At 38.5% G+C, this 17,799-nt stretch overlaps 1 protein-coding gene across 2 annotated transcripts in view; it reads left to right on the forward strand.

Moving 5' to 3' along the window:
- SH2D4B (SH2 domain containing 4B) overlaps positions 1-17,799 on the forward strand; it is a 66,827-nt gene that overhangs the window by 11,949 nt on the left and 37,079 nt on the right. For both annotated transcript variants that reach the window (XM_074154448.1, XM_074154447.1), the window contains exons 2-4: positions 1,353-1,512; positions 2,619-2,766; positions 14,240-14,384. In XM_074154448.1, coding sequence (XP_074010549.1) covers positions 1,353-1,512; positions 2,619-2,766; positions 14,240-14,384 — 453 coding nt within the window. The remainder of the gene's footprint in view (positions 1-1,352; positions 1,513-2,618; positions 2,767-14,239; positions 14,385-17,799) is intronic.

The following is a 17,799-nucleotide window of genomic DNA, read 5'->3' on the forward strand; positions in this document are numbered from 1 at the left end:
TGAAGGTGAGAGTAGCTAAGCGGATGCTAGTAGAGAAAGACATAGAAAGACTGGAAGCAAAGACTGGCCCTTCAAATAGTACCAGGTTTCTTTTAACTCTTATGGGAGCATCAGAGAAAAACTACCTAGGAGAATGGCAAACTGTCCACTGCTTCACATTTTCAAATGAGACAGGATACCTTTTAGAAACTATGTGGCCACACAAAATTTACTAACCTCAATGTTTGGGCAAGAAGGTGAAATCTACTGGACTGTAATATACAGGAAGGGAGATGAACAGATGAACTCATTTTGTGGTCTTTTAGTCTGCGTTCTTTAAAATAAATTGCTTGTCTGTCTTGGCAATGGTCTTTGTGGTGGAATCTTCTTTTGTGAAGAACAGTTTCAATAAATTTGCAAGAAATAAAGCATAAAAATGGATGCATAAGAGCTGTTTCTACCAATTACTTAATATGAACCTCTAAAATGCATAAAATATCTGTGAGTTATATGTATAAAAGCAGAAGGAAAAGACCAAACTGCACTAAGTCAGGTAGTGTATGTGACTATGAAAATGTACTCAGATAGGATCTAAGCCAGCGCCCTTTGCAGTCAGCAGGAATGCCGTAGCTGATTCTTGAACGTGAAGGTTCACCAGAAGTAGTCTATTTTGTAAGACGACAAGAGCACACAAGCTTTTTTCATGTTTTTAAAAACACTCTGTCAACACAGTAACCGTAGATTTTTGCATGGTGTCTTTCATGAAAACTGAACCAGAAACTTAATCCCTTTCAACTGCCTACCTGAGCAGAAAAGCTTCTGCAGTGTTGAGTGATGTGCTCTGAGTACGCAGGCTTCCTGAAGCTCCTCCTTCACGCAGTGGGAGCAGGAAATTCCTGCTTTTTTGGCAGGATTCCGATGAAGTGTCTCTACGCTCCACACTTGACATCCCCCATAAGCTGAAGCATTGCTAGTCACATAATGTCTTTGGTTGCTGTTGTCTCTCCATTTCTTTTTCCATTCTCTTCGTTTGTCCCTTGCTGAGCAAAGCAAATATACCTATAAAAATTGGAAAGGGATCATAATACCAAAATTCTGGGAAATGCATGTCAGAATTAATAATTCTTTATTTTTGTGGGACAGTGAGTCTTTAAAGATTGTGTAATCTGGAGTGTACAAACCCTTTTCCCCCCAGCATGGCAGATTGATAAAATCTGAAGATTTCATCCAACTTCTTAGTAATGTTTTGTTCTGAATTGTGAATTGCAAACTTAATGTTTCTAAATTTCGGATTTCTCATCTTTTCATCTATATTTACCTAAGAATTTGACCCAGTATTTACAACTTTTGTTTCTTCTTGGTGGCTGTTGCAGGTAATGGCAAACACGTGCAGTGGCTACGTGGGAAGGATGGTGAGGTCTGGGTCTGGGTTATGGGAGAAGCCCCAGGTGACAAGCCCTATGAGCAGATATCAGAGGAGCTAATAGCAGAGCGAGCCAGGCAACAAGCACAGAAGGAGGCAGAAGAACTATGGTGAGGATTTAAGAATCTGAATTCAGGGTCCACTTGACATAATGGGAGACATGGCCTTGTAGAAAGGTGGCAGGTAATGGTGGGTAAAATTGGTAAGTATGTTTTGTGAACATTTGCTTTCGCTTGTTTTGGCAATTTTTCAGCACGTGAAAAATGTAATTTTATTTTTATTGAAAAACAAAAGCTCTATTAAAAAAAAAAAAAGTGAAGCAAACGTTTTTGTTTTGGGGAATTTTTCTAAATCATTGGCCAGTTTGTAAATAAATAAAAATGGAGCAACCTGGTTTTGAGATGATTGAATTAGAAATGTTTGTTGCATCACGGTGCCTGCAATGGAGATTTGATGCATAAAATCCTTTTTGAAATTGGTTTTCTTTGTATATTGCTTGTATTAATTCTTATCCCAGCAGTTCAGAAACTGATTATACAAGTGCCATGCTGGTGTTTCCAGCAGGGCCTCTTCCAGCTTTGGGAGAGATTCAAAAGTGTTTTGATGCTTGATATTGTTGGGAAGTAGGCCACCTGCCTCCCGCACTTCCTTTTGTAGTGCAGCACTGAAAAGTGACAGTTTAAATATCAGATTATTCAATGTTATTCCTTTTCATGTAAGATTCTTCTTGCTTATAGTGATTGCATATTTAAGCAGAGATTAAAAGCTCCAACCTGTGCTCTGCATTCCTTTTACATTGTCAGTACTGATAAACAATCTAGTGTGAGAATTTGGCAGACATTTGCATTGATATTTGAGAGACAATAAATTCCCAATCATGATTTGCTAGACTGACAGAAAAATCTATTATTTCAGGCAGGGAAGGAAAAATATAGGGTATGACTCAAAGACATCCAAGAAGTACTTCTCGAATTTAGAAGGTGCTATTTTAATTAGTCATTTATCAAAAATTGAAAATGTCTGCTTTCTGGATAGTTTCCTCAAATCTGATTTGTGGTAGGTCTCTTGTTAAATACATTTTAATTCTTTCCTTGTATTTTTCCATAAAATCTTATGCTACTTACTTGTTGCAACCAGTAAGTAAGTATTGATCATCAATTAAAAAGCAATAAATCAATGTCTTAAATTATTTTTATTTGCAAATTCTTTTCTGAAGGAGACAAAAGGAGGCCGAAATTACGAAGAAATTCCGGGATGCTATGGCTCAAGAAAAAGCCAGAATAGTGGCAGAAAAATGGAAAATAGAAATAGAAGATCGGAAAGCTGCCAAATTGGAGGAGGAAAGAATTCAGGAGGAACTGAAGGTTTGCATAGAATAATTTAGCTTTTAAAATGGTGTTTTTATATAGATTCAAAGTTCTTGTCACCTTCAGTGCATGTTTATTAATAAGCTTTAAAACCCAGAGTTGTAATTTTTCATCCTGGAATATACAAATAGCTACATGGTGTTCACCAGAACAGCTGGGTGAGCGATGTGAAAAAATTACATATCTCATTCAAAAGTGTCAGGACAATCAAACTGGTTATTCAGCTCACACATTAACAGAATTGTTCAGTCAGCTGTGCTGAGTGAATCATACTGGGGGGAAAAAACGTACAATTGTGAAATGCCTCATTTTAAGTTAGTTTTTGCTTGGACATATTTTGCGTATTTTGGATGAGTTGTTCACAGATTTAACTTGAAAATTCTGTCACTACTTTCTTTAAGATAATAAGATCCTTCTCCTACTCAACATATGGGAAAAGTCCAGTTGGCTTTGCCGGGAGAAGTTCATTTGCCTGATTTTTATTGACTTCATCATGAATTTTCTGTGAGCTCAGTTATAGTATTTTGATGCTTGTGAGAAATAATGTTTTTTCATGTTCTCTTGTTGAAAATAATTTGAAAACTAAATGGGAAATTAAGGCCTCTGTCTACCCTTCTCATACTACTTTATAAAGCTAAAAACTTGCTTAAAAAATAAGAAAAGAAGATAAAATTGGTTTTGTATACAGAGAAATTATCATAGTCTTCTGAGTCTGGGACTGCACAAGATTGGTGAGGCTGGGTTTCCATGGAGAAAGCCTGCAGCAAAATATGACTTCTAGGAGATCTGCATCCGGTAACTTCTGTCTACATGCCTCTCCCCTGCTGACAGCTTGCTATGTCATTTTTCCCTTCCTGGGTTGGTGATTAAAGGTGTGGAAAGTGCAGATAGACTCCCCCCTTGTCCCTCTGTGATGGCAGGAATCCTGAAAATCTCAATGTTAAATTTATGTGGTTTGGTTACAAGCTGGAGTCAGCGAGTTACTTGTCATTCTATAAACAGTGGGACCGGGAGTTGAGGGTGGTTATATAGCACAAAGCAAGGGCGGTTCCTGTAGCCTCCTCTGCACAAAGTTGGATTTACCTTTGCACAATTAATTTGAATTCATAGGAGAGAACAGGGCCTTTGAAATTTGATGTCAATGAGTAATGAAGCTATACCTTTCAAGTGCATTTGTTAATGTATGAATAATGAGCAGAGCAACTAATTAAACATTCTTTCCTCTGCTTTTCAGAAAGCAAAGCCCTCTTGAACAAAGACCGATACAGGCCTGTTCACTTGTATCTCGGTGGTTGATTACAGTGCACTTGATGGGGTAAATGTCCACCAGCTCAGTATTTCTTCTGTTTCACGTAGACTTTTTCAAGAAGCAGAGTAAGCAACTTGTGAGACTTTAAGTGGCAAGCAGTCATCATTTTCTATTAAGGAAAACTAGTCTTTCAGTTGTTGATACAATTTGAAAGAAATGGCACCAAATTCTGCTCATTTTCGTGTTGATGGAAAGGTAATGTCTCAGTGATCTGTGTTCCCACTGTTTCTTGGGAAGTGAGGTATCCTCCATTCAACCGAGTGCCTGGTAGGAGCAAGAATTGCAGTGCTGTAAGTGGGGTGAGAATTTGGTTCAGTTTCTACTTCAAATTTCAAATACTAACCTTTGCCCAGGATTTCTTTAGTCCTATTCATAAAGTTGCCATTATCTTTATTTTATCAAAGAAACAGAAACTCTTCCCTCCCTCCTCCATGATTTCCTTAAAATAAAGTATTTGAACAGAATATGTGCAAAAATTTAAATAAATGGACCAAAATTTTTAAGACAAGACCTAGCAGAAATGAAGTCTTCAGCTTCAAAAATGAGTTTGAAAACAAGATATGTGGTGGTTATTTTTCAAATGCCCCTTTATTGAGTGTGCTCCCAGCATTTGCTGTATTAATACAAGATAGTCTAATTACACTTCCAGCCCTGGGTCTTCAGTTAGATTTATAATTTGAGATCTGTTAGGAGGGACTTGGACTAACATAGGGTTTCACCAGCAGAGACCCAAATGCAGGATTGATCGCTGGTACTATAACACCACACCTTTGCTACTTAGAAGAGCAGCCTATCTATTACTTGGTCTTGAAGGAGCAGATCTCATACATAGTTCTGCAGAACTACTTAAAAACAGTAAAGGCATTTCAAAGACAAGTAAATTTCACAGGCTAATATGGGGGAGTCATTGACTTCTGTCCACTGGCTTATTTAAGCTCACTTGGCTTTCCTTCTCCTTCCCATTTTACCCTTTTTATACCTACTCTTGTGCAGTGGAAGAAGTACATGAAACATTTACAGGCTGAGGGAGTGGAAAGGTACCTAGACAGGAAAATAGGAAAGTTATGTTTCTGGCGTTTACCTCTAACTACAAAAAGTGAATAGAACTAAGGTGTTTGGAAAAAGATTAATGAATGAATCTGCTCATGTATGACTGCAATCATTGAAATCACAAAGAAATATACCTTTCATGAATGATTGAGGGTGTGGAATGAGATGCAGATCAGTTAGCGAGCCCACTTTAACAGGTTTGAAATATTTAATGAATTGATAATCATCCTTCTGTGATGATGACCAGACAGTGTTTAAAGCGGTCTCCAAACTGGGGTATGAAAAGTTCAGTCTCTGCTAATGCTTCATCCTCTTGAAGCATTTTGACTTGGGAGATTGAAACTCTGTGCTTTTTGCTGATGTGTTTAATTTCTAACCATATTGTATCACAAACACTCCTTTTTAAAATGCTTTTATTCCTCTTGACCTATCATGGGACTTCAGGGCTGTCTGCACTTGATAAATGATATCTCACATATCAAAGTGAACGATGATCCCTGCTTCCTTTTCCAGCACTATTAGAAAAGTATTGCTTTCCTTGGTGTTTCTTAAGCAGAAATGCCTTTAATTTATGATGCTAGAATATAAATGTTGACTGCTCTATTTTTGCAGTTTAAGGACAGCTATTCTTTTATGCACCTATTGCAAAGGACAAATAAGAGAGCCAATTACTATCATTAATCTTTTTGCTAATTCACAAAGGCTATGAGATCATAGGCATAATTTCCTACTGTTATCAGTTGCTGTCATTAAGAGTCCCGAACAATGTGCAGAGCTAGGGCAAATTAAAGGTATGAGCATCAGCCAGCCAGGGGCGGGTGGTATCCTTCAGCTACTTTAGAAAGAACAGAGAGATACTCCCTCAGCTTGCTCTTCATGTGTTCTGCATAAAGCAAGAGAATGTTAATAGTAAAATACTGTCTGTATGACAACAGCAGATAACTGCCAAATTTAATAATATAAGCACAGTTGACATTAAAGCTAAATCACTTCTTAAAATTACCTTGGGAGATGAACTGTGTGTTAACCAAAAGCTGCATATAAATTTTTATGGGCATAGTTTTTCTTCATCAAAAAATATTTAGTAGGAATTTTAATGAGTGGCAGTTAAGGAGAAATAATCCTTATTCTATTAGTAGACAACAAGACAGTGCATTATCATTTCCTTCCAAATTTTTTTTTTTTTGGATGCAAGTTCATGATCTTTAATTCCAGTTGGGATTGTGGTGAGTGAAGTGAGCTTTTTTTTAAAGGTGTGGATCCAAGAGTTTCTATGTCCTGGCTGTTTCCATTCTCATCAAAGAAGACAGATTTAGAACCAACTTTCAGAGAGGAATGGAATAATTAGCGCTTCAGTTCAGGAAATCTCTAATAAAGACTACTTATGCTTAATAGAAAGAACACACTTCAGTCCTATTGACTTGATGGACTTTCAACACATGTCTGAGTGCTTTACTGTGCCCAAAAGTGCTGTGGATCTGATTCTTTAGACAGTTGCTGCCGGGTGTAGAGTTTAGGAATACAGTAAAATGTCACCATCGCCACTTACAGTACTGTGGGCTTCTTACGATACAGCAGTGAGTATCCTGTCCTGATCGTAACAACCCTCGCCTCTGAGTAAACATCAAGCGCTTGAGTGGGCCTGGGATCTTTTAGTGCAGATAAGCTATAAGTTCAGCTCTGTGCTTTGCTGGGAACTCTTTCCCAAGGACAGCATATTTAGAATCCAGGAATATGACAAGAGTTTCTTGATGGGGTTTGACACCCAGTTCATTCTGAAAATGCCTCAGTTGGGTCCATTCAGTTGCAGTTACAATAATTCAGTAATACTTTGTTTTGCTTTCTCTCATGTGACCTCAGTTCAGAAATTCTTTTTTTTTTTTTTTCTATGGAGTTTTCTCTTTAACAATGTAGGAAGTGGGGCAGCTGTTAGTTTCTGCTGGGAATCCAGTCTTCAAGGTTTTCTATCCTACTTGTGGGGAACTGTGATATTAATTTCAAAGAAAAATCTTTTCCCCAGTGACATCAGTAATGATTGCTCTGCTGGATCACTAGTGAAAACTAGCAAAGATCTGATATTTTCCATGGGCAAATGGGAAAATCTGAGCCACTAATGAGGATAGTTTACATATCAGGAACTCAAGCTGTGGAGCGTCCTTAAGATCCAGAGACAAACTCTTAGTAGATTGTCACTTGGATCATTACTACTCAAGTAGAGTCCGCTCCAGCACGTGCAATAAATCTCAGACCTGTCCCAATAAGGAACACTCCTTAGCTTTGTGTTCTCTCTCATCTAAAAGAGGATTTTTGTGAACCAGAGTATGTTGTTACCTCCCTATATGAGCCGTGTGTGAATAGCATGTCCTGGGGCATATCCATGATGGAAACATAGCTTCTACATAAAGCATGAATGTGTTATGTACATAAGTCTCTGTGCAAAGACCTGCACAGTGAAGTGATGCAGACCCTGTGTTCCTTTTGAGAAACTGGTAGTAGAGAAGAAAATAACGTGTCTCTGCAGACACCTTCTGCAGGCAAGTGAAAGAATTTTCTTAGAAGATTGGGAAGGAGTTGGACATATTTCTGCTGATACTTACAGCTCTGTTAGAAACTGCCAAGTGGGTTTGTGGAGAACGCTGATCTCGGAATTCAGCTTGCTGTGTCACCCTCGCTGAGGACAGGCTGTCCTGGAGCCGGGGACCCCAGCGTTTCCACGTTCCCTTCGTCATAGCAGGGAGTCCTACGGGCTCAGATCTGAAGACGAGCCGTGCTCTCAGCTCTGTGGCAGGTAGCCTGAATGTCTGCCCTGGCTCAGGGGTGATTGCTGAGGGGTCTCAGGAGATTCGCAGCAGCTGTAATAGAGCCCACTACCTCCAGTTCTCAGGGCTGCCAAAGACTCTTCCTGCCAGCCTGAAGCATTGAGAGAATCCCAGGCATCCCATGCTTCAGAGAGGACTGTTGTAGTAAATATGTCTTGTAGGTTTTGCCCTGAGCAGGATGGCAGTCATTCAGCTGCCCTGCATCCTATAAGACTCCCCAGAGAGACCCCAGGAGCCATGGCAGCCAGAAGCTCAGTTTTCCATTGTAAAAAAGTAAATTACTGTATTTTGGCTTTTTCTCAGTGCATTTTATTTTTTTTTTTTAAATCTTTCTGCAGCAAGAAATAAATGCTGACCTAATCTCCTCTCATCTGCATTGGACTGAAACATTAGAAGCTAACCATGGATAATATTAAATATTATTTAGAGCTGGCTGCAGTAAAGCTATCAAACATTGTGATGCACACATCTACAGTAACAAGTTTGTGGTAAATGCTCAACTGCCAGAGGCTAGATAAGATCATTTAGCATGTTCAAATTCTCCAGTGGAGTTAAAGCTGGAGAGGATTACTGCTGCCTATTCAATTGCCAGTGTGATTTGTCGCAGCAGGCAGTATTTCTTGGCAATTTGCAACTACGTACTCAATTGTCACCTTCTTAACTATTCTGGAGGAGCTGAAAGGGTCACGGCACACGATACAACATCTCTCAACTCTCAGGCAGAAGGTGATGTTTGTAGGTTATTTTCGCTCTTCTGTCTCGGCTCTGATGTGGAGGATTGGGTTCACAGGGAGAAGCAGATAAACTGGTTGCTGTGTTCTTGCTGTGTTCTTCCAGTGGAGTGAACATGAAAAGTTCAATTGCTGTTCATTTTAAATGCAAACATATATTCATACTTGACAAACGGAAGTGTTTTCTTTCCTGTGTGATACTAACAAGGGTTGTTTCTCCTCACACACCTCTAAGGAGTTGCATAATATACTTGCATGTGCATTCACGTGCTAATTTGAATAAATAAAATTTAAATTTTTGCTTCCTTTAAAAAGGAAAATGCTATGAAAAAGTTTTGTGAATTCAGAATCAAATACCAACATTAAAGTTTTTTTTGTTGTTTTTACTTCTTTGACTTAAATCTCCTCAGTAAAAAAAAGGTAGAATTTTCTTAGTAGGCATCACTGCTTTCCATTGAGAACTCAAACTCTACTTGAATTCTGATTTTTTTTGTTGTTTTTGAGGTCTTTTTAGACACTTCCATCTTTTTACTAAAAAAGTTTCAACAATAGCTACATTAAAAAAGCCAAACTTGTTACAAAACTCATGTGATTCAGGGAATGTGCTGTGAGAGTGATTTTTTTTTTCTTTCCTTTTTTTTTCTTTTCCCATATTAAGTCCCATTTTTTTTTCTTTTCCCATATTAAGTCCCATATCTTCGTCCCATTTGGCGGACGAAGTTGCTAAGCCCCTCTCCATCATATTTGAGAAATCGTGGCAGTCTGGTGAAGTTCCCACTGACTGGAAAAAAGGGAACATAACTCCAATATTCAAAAAAGGAAACAAAGAAGACCCGGGAAACTACAGGCCGGTCAGTCTCACCTCTGTGCCTGGCAAGATCATGGAGCAGATCCTCCTGAAATCCTTGCTAAGGCACATGGAGAATAAAGAAGTGATTGGAAACAGCCAACATGGCTTCACCAAGGGCAAATCGTGCCTGACAAATTTGGTGGCCTTTTACAATACTGCCACAGACTTGGTAGACAAGGGCAGAGCGACTGACGTCATTTACCTGGACTTATGCAAAGCATTTGACACTGTCCCGCACGACATCCTGGTCTCAAAATTGGAAACTCATGGATTCGATGGATGGACCACTCGGTGGATAGGGAACTGGCTGGATGGCCGCATCCAAAGGGTTACAATCAATGGCTCAATGTCCAGGTGGCGGCCAGTAACGAGTGGTGTTCCGCAGGGGTCGGTACTGGGACCAGTACTGTTTAACATCTTTGTCGGTGACATGGACAGTGGGATAGAGTGCACCCTCAGCAAGTTTGCTGATGACACCAAGCTCGGTGGCGCAGTTGACACGCTGGAGGGAAGGGATGCCATCCAGAGGGACCTAGACAGGCTGGAGAGGTGGGCTCGTGCAAATTGCATGAAGTTCAACCAAGCCAAGTGCAGGGTCCTGCACCTGGGACGTGGCAACCCCAGGCACAAATACAAGTTGGGTGGAGAATGGCTGGAGAGCAGCCCCGAGGAGAAGGACTTGGGAGTGCTTATGGATGAGAAGCTCAACATGAGCAGGCAGTGTGCACTGGCAGCCCAGAGAGCCAACCGTGTCCTGGGCTGCATCAGGAGAAGTGTGGCCAGCAGGTCTCGCGAGGTGATTCTGCCCCTCTACTCTGCGCTCGTGAGACCCCTCCTGGAGTACTGTGTCCAGCTTTGGAGTCCTCAACACAGAAAGGACATGGACCTGTTGGAACGGGTCCAGCGGAGGGCCACGAGGATGATCAGAGGGATGGAGCACCTCTCCTATGAAGACAGACTGAGAGAGCTGGGGTTGTTCAGCCTGGAGAAGAGAAGGCTCCGGGGAGACCTTATAACAGCCTATCAATACCTGAAGGGAGCCTACAGAAGAGCTGAAGAGGGACTCTTTGTCAGGAAGAGTGGTGACAGGACAAGGGGCAATGGTTTTAAATTGGAAGAGAAGAGATTTAGATTAGATATAAGGAAGAAATTCTTTACAGTGAGGGTGGTGAGGCACTGGAACAGGTTGCCCAGGGAAGTTGTGGATGCCCCATCCCTGGAAGTGTTCAAGGCCAGGCTGGATGGGGCTTTAAGCAACCTGCTCTAGTGAGAGGTGTCCCTGCCCATGGCAGGGGGGTTGGAACTAGATGATCTTTAAGGTCCTTTCCAACTCTAGCCATTCTATGATTCTATGATTCTATGATTCTAAGTTTAAGTTGTGGTTTGAGATGTTGAATAGAAAACATTTTGATAACCCAGGATTGCCCATATGTCTGTCCATCTTCCTGAATAGATAGCCTAGATGTATTGGATTTTTTTAGGAAGTGAAGCTAAGTGAATATTCTCCTCATAAGAATAAAGAATAGCTGACTGCATACTTTCTTCCAAGAAGAGAACAAAGCCATTTAGCAACAACTGATTTATCGAATCCCTGATTCTATGGGGTATGTAAAAGGATAATTTCTTTTTTAATTTATTTATTTTTTTATTCTGAAGAAGCTGCTGGGCTTTGAAGTCAGTGCTTCCTAAAAGCATTGACTTTTTGAAAACTGTCCACTCAACTAATCTTTTTAGGACTCTGGAGATAACAATGGGAGGATGATGTTAGAAATAATCAGACAGTAGCATTAAAATATAAAAAAATGACTGAAGAACAATGTTAGGCTTTTCTTTCTCAGAAATAATAAGCCTAATTTATTGTTCATCATGTGTGTTATGGAACTATTATTCTCTACACAGGTACATCGCTATTAATACCCAATATTTCAAGTCTTTTGATTTGTTGTATTATCAAGAAGACAGATCCTCTGCTGGTGTAAACTGGTGGAGCTCAGTTGTGCTAAATGGAGAAGTGTTGATTTATGTTACTTAGGGAAATGGAAAAGGTTGAATTCTTTCAAAGGGTGGAGACTGCATTTGTTCTGTTTTCCCACTTTGAAGATGGTGTTACTTGTCACTGTTAAACTGCTTACTTCTTTTTAGACTTTTTGAATTGTTAATGGAGAAAAGCATTTAGATCCTTGTCAGCTGGTTGACTATTCCAAAGCAAACAAACCATCCCTGTGAAAGTCAAGACACCTGTCCTTGTTTATTCACACTTGGATTTACACTGTTATTTCCATATTCATGCAAATGTAACATGTCATTCTTCCTTAAACATGCTGTTGTGACCCATGACCAGAACAACCAAACAGTCCAGACTCCTCCTGCTGCTTCTGGGCGTCGCTGAGCTTCTGGAGGTTGCAAACAGCAATATTGTTTGCTTTGGAAAGCTGTCTTCTGAAAAGAATTAGAGTTGTGTTCCTTTAATTCCAGATTTCTGGTTGACAACAGATAACTTTTGCAGAGCTAGAGAGAACTGGTGGAGGGGGAAGGAAGAGATAAAAATAAGCCTTTCCTTCCCCATGGTGGACAAAAGATTTTTTTCTGTTTCCGAGACAGACATTCCAGATACCTGTTTCATCGTTGGGAAAATATATATGGATCTCTCCTAGGGTCATTAAACAACAATATTGTTTGGACATTCATATTACTATATTTGGGCTGCTTTTGATATTTGTGCCTTGGCAGGTGTTAAGACAGACAACCTTTGAATGAGTATTATAAAACACAAACTATTTACTGTAGGGAAAGTGTTAATCAATTAATATGGGCTTTTACTAAATTATTGTAGTTTTTGGAGAGTTCAACTCCTTTCAGCCTAAAAAGAGGCTGAACTATAACAAACATTTGTATATAGTTTGAATTTTCATATAAGTAGCATCTTCAAACACTGAACAGGAAGAACCTACATTTAAAAAAATTAGGTATGCAAGTTACTTCTTGCAGGTTTGTGAGTGACATCATGAAAACTCAGATTTGCATCTCCAGAACCCCCAGACAGAGTTTAGAGAATAATAGAAGTCAGTTTTTAGTGCCATCTTTTAAATCTCTCCACTCACATTTGCAGTACTTATTAAAATAGACGATGGATAGTTTTGGTCATGCTGTGAATCCTGCTGCGATGAAAGTTTGTTTTCAAACTTAGGAAACATGCCTTTCCACAAAGTTCACAGTGCATAAATATGATATAATAAAAAGGAAGCTAAATATGTCCTATTCCCCTGAATCCAATTTCATCTGAACATAATTTTCAGACTTTACATCATACTATGTCTCAAGAAAAAAAGAAATTACCAGTAAAGTCTGTAGCTAAACTTTTGCTCAAATTTATCAACTCAGCTGATTGATAGACCATGTTGGTGCATTTGAGAAATTTTTTATTCTAGTTTAACGTAATCATGGGGGTTTGTTTGTTTTTCTTTTTTTTTTTTTTTTCTGTGCTCAACTATTGCTGGTCCCATTGCAATGAAACATTAAAACCCCACCAAAAGGGAGCAAAGTTAAGAAAATGTGAAGATTTTATGAAATCACACTTCTGACCTTTAATAAACAAAAGTTATTTAAGGAAGACAGAAGGATCTCCCCCAAACCTCCTACAGTAAAAAAGCAGTTTCACTAGATTTTATTCAACTGGTTGTCGGTTGCTTCACCCTAGAAAGTTGATAGGATTAACATTTTGCAACAACTCACAATCTACTTTGGGCTTCATTTACTTACAGTTTAGGTTAGATAACTAGGTTAGTAATTCAGAGTGATTTTACTCAATGACTTATAACAAAATTCTTATCTAGAAGTTTGTTACCCAAAAGGGTATAGTGTTGGTTTCATTATAAAATTAAATAAAAACCTGTTCTTATTCATAACTCAAATTATTTCAATAATACAAATAACACTTCATAAAGTTCAGTTTTGGGTTCTTTTGTGAGGGTCAACTGAACAATGAATTGAATTTTCTTCTTCACCACCTAAGAAAATTGGGAAAATTTGTTAGAAAACAGATACAGATTCCAATTTTGGCATTAATCAAGCTCCCTGTGTTATAGTGCGCAAAAGGCCGGATGAGGAGGCAGTCTTTATCAGATTTCCATCTCCTTTAAGGTCTTCTTGGAAGAGAACTGTTTTGTACATTACTTTTAGCTACATTTTGCAAAGTGACTGGTGTGTGCTGAAGGATCTGGCTTGTCTTCCAGAATGTAATGATCTTGGTATTTGGAAAATGCTATTCTCTGTGTTGGGTTATGATGACACATGGTGGCAGTTGCTAAACTATGAACACCAGTAAATCAGTTTCTGAATTCTACACATTCTGTAGATGATGTGTGTACTGCTGGAGTGACAGTGATGTCTCCAATGGGCTTATGGATTGTAGGATAGCACAGGCTTTGGTGCCACTTGATAAAATATGTTTTCCATGTAGATTTCAGGTCTTAGATGTTTGCATGTTCCTTATTCCTGAGATACCCGTGCATCTCAAAACATACCTTCCTCAGAAATTCCTAAGAGGTAGGAAGCTTCTGTTTGTCTGTTGTGAAAGGGGAGAAGCTAGAAGATACGATGGTTTGTCCAAGGTAACGTAGCTAATCTGTGGGAGGAAGCAGCTGAAGCAGTGTCCTAACTTTTGGCACATTCTTCCTCTTTAGTCACCTCTGCTTTACTTCATTTTGCCTAGAAAAGAGAAGAAGAGGAAAGACAAAAGGGTGAAGAACAAATAAGGCAACAGGAAGAAATCCGAGCAAAAGAGTTGTACCTGAGCCTCAAGCAAGCTCAGCAGCATAGTCAACACAGTGACGATGACCAGGAGTGGGAAGAACAGTGTGAGTAAAATTACCTTCACAGGATTAATGCATTTCTTAAAGCAAATAAAAGGAGACTTGTAGAATGCGAAAATGATGCTGCTGAAAATCTACCTAGAGCAATGCAAAATGCTATATAATTTTGCAGCAAATTACCAGCTTGACAAACGGAAATTACTGTGTTTACCACATTTCACATTTCTTTCTGAATAAGAATCTTTGTCAATGCCTTATAGAAAATTTTTCGTGTACAGTGACTGAGATAATTTTTGTCTATGTAATTAATTAACAGTTTTGGCTTAGTAATAATAATTCTGGATACAGTTATTTCGACAGCTTGTCCTCACCTATCTCTGAAGAGGTAAAATCTGTCTTCATCTGTATTTTAATTGCTGCCATATGGTGATGGGGTCAAGCTATGACATCAGCACTGAAACTCACTTCATTTCAAAAGATTCCAGTAAATAATACTTAGATTGTTGCCCTGAAAAAAATCCTTATGATCATGACCTCACACTATTGAGGTGCTGTTCCTTTTCAGTCACCCTGAAATTCTTTATTAATATCATTATTGTGATTAATTTAAAAATACTGTAGTGATTTTTAAAAGCCTATAAGGACCAGAAAAAAAATATTACTATATATATGTATACTTTCATACTGTAGGTAAGTAAAGGTCTACTTTATGAGTAAATAAGACTTAATAGGTTATTGGGAATAAAATGTACATCTACTCCATCTGGGGTCTATTGTATAGTTGGGTTTAGAAGGAGGAAATTTGTTTGCGATAAGAATTGTGCATTTTTTGGGGGGGAGGGAGAATATTTTATTTGCCACATCTATACTCATTTGATTACTCTGCAGAAAAAGGAAATGTAATGATTGGAAAGTTTTAACTCATGTGGGATTATTGTGTTAATTATATAATACTAAAAATGGAGTTTTAGGGAGCTGACAGTCAGTATGTGTTGCATGAAATACCTCTTGAAGTAGGAAGAAAATATTGCTGTAGTGTTACTTATTTCCTGACAGAAGTAAAAGAAATGTTTCAAAATATGCAATGAGTTTATTTTATGGTTTTAGTCATCAGTTCAGGAGTTCCTGAAGACTAATTACTGAAGTCCTATTACCTGGGATTAATGTGATAGTGAATCATTCTGTACAACATGAATTAAATCTATCTGAGATACACTGGTGCAATTTTCCAAGCTTATAGCTGGCTATGCTCATTTTTGATCAATAAAACCTCTGTATATTACACTGTCAAAAAAGAGAAGGTACTTATTTCTCGAAGAATTATCTAAATCCAGGTGTATGTGTTTATTCAGAAAGGAAAACTGTAGCTTTTTGTATTTTGAGTGTTTAAGAGCAGAATGAGTTGAGGGAAAAAATAGCCCTTTAGTTTTGTAGAAAATGAGGCATCGTCAATTAGCATCAGCTGGCAACCTAGCATAGAGGGTGGCATTATGTACTTTAGCATGTCTTTGATGGTAGATAAGGAAAGAAAATATATTTGCAACCATATTATATAAAAAAAATAATCTAGCCTATCTCTACAGTGAAATTGTCAATAAAACAAAATACTATAAACATTACTAAAACCGGGTATCATTTTCTTACTATTGCATTAAAGAGGTAACTGAGGTTTGAAATTGTTGTCTCAGTTTTCTCAAGGAATGCTGGTTGTACTGGAACGGATATCAGAAATGCAATAGAGGAATTCTGTGAGAAAGCAGAGAGGGAAGGAACAAGCTATGAAAGGTTTTGAACGTGATTTCTGTAATGGCATTCTTGGCCTGTCGAAACACTTTCAACTGCATCATATGCTGATGGATATAATGTACCATCAATATTTTTTCTTGTGTAAGTTTTGGAGTATTCTGTATGCTCTGATGGAACTCAATCGCCTTCAGCCTGTGTCCTCAATATCTAGAGACCCGTCTGCTTGTGGTCAAAAGGGCGACCAACTGCTGCTCACGTAATTTCAAGCTATCCAGCCTGGGCATCAATTACAGTGCTGCCGAGGCAAAATCATAGCTCAGCACCTTCTAGCTGGCGGCACCACAGTTGGGTTTTGCAGCCTGCTATAAATTCTGTGCTGCCAGAGTTTATGCTGTTATCAGTAATTGATTTAGCATTAAACTAACTGCAGACTAATGACTAGAGTGTATCACATCCTTGTTTATCCTCTTACGCTTATCTTAGTGTCTCAATTTATCCCAGTTGGTTTGAGGGCTTAGAACTGTGTTCCATTAGCAAATGGGTGTGACAACTTAAGATATGAAGATGCAGTGTTTAGTGCCTTATCTGAAACCAGTTCCTGGCTGGTTTAGACTATGCCATCAGACTTTGCAGTGAGCTTCCTGAGGAATGTTAACATCTTCAGTTTCCTTAACTGCTGCAGAAGCCAGAACCTCTAGCAGACAGGCAGTAACAAATATTTGGAAGTGGGAACATCTGAATTTGCTATGCAATGAACTAGTATCTCAGGCTCACAAGATTTTTCACTTTTTATTTCAGTTTCTGATTTTTTGTTTTTTCCTTTTTATGGTAATCCTTTTGTTTGTCTTCAAGTATTCCTCTGGGATGCTGAGAGGAAATTTAGTCAAGTTAGGCACAGCTATCCGGCTATCCACTTGTCATCTTTTCTAAGCAATAAATAAATGCATGAATGCATAAGAGAATTACAAGCAGATGTAATATTAACATCTTTTGTCTCTACACACCTGCAATGGAAACCATATTGCTCATTAGGAACAAGGCCAGGTTCCTTTGTGTCTTACCTCCTTGAAGTCAGCCCTTCATATTCAACAGTGTTGGGGGGTCAGTACTGAAGAGGAACAGCAGTGCTGGAGCAGCTATTGTGGAGACCAAATGTAGCAATGATATTGATGACACTACTAATTTATTTAGTAGATGGAATTTAGAATGTGATGAGGACTCATCTCCCCTCATCACATTATCACTCAGCTGTTTATTGCCAGGGCAATAAGCAAAGTGTTGCTAATATTAGTTTCTGTTGTTCGGTTCAGTTTGCTTCTGCTGTTTGCCTGATTGTGCCAAATAACAATAAAAGCCCATAGAACCATGGTGTTAATTGAAATACATAATTTTAGTGCTTTTTAATATACTAAATAACAAATGTAGCATAGCTTGAGAAATCAGTACTAAAAGGAAAAAAAAATATGTTGTAAGAGCAATTATACACTTTGATTTCATATTATAGATATATGCTGGGATATTTTAGAGGGCAGTTGTGAGTTAATATTTGGAGAAGTATATTGGCTGGCAAATGAGAAGATGAATAGTGGAAAAGAGTGAAGTGTCCACTGTTCATAGCTCTTATTCTTTGAAACTGAGAAACGAGAACTAAGGCTAAGCTTAGATAGAGGAGTGTATATATTCTGATTAGTTTTGAACCTCTCTACAGGCTGTT

The sequence above is a fragment of the Numenius arquata genome, chromosome 10 (genome assembly GCF_964106895.1).
Source record: "Numenius arquata chromosome 10, bNumArq3.hap1.1, whole genome shotgun sequence".
NCBI lineage: Eukaryota > Metazoa > Chordata > Aves > Charadriiformes > Scolopacidae > Numenius > Numenius arquata.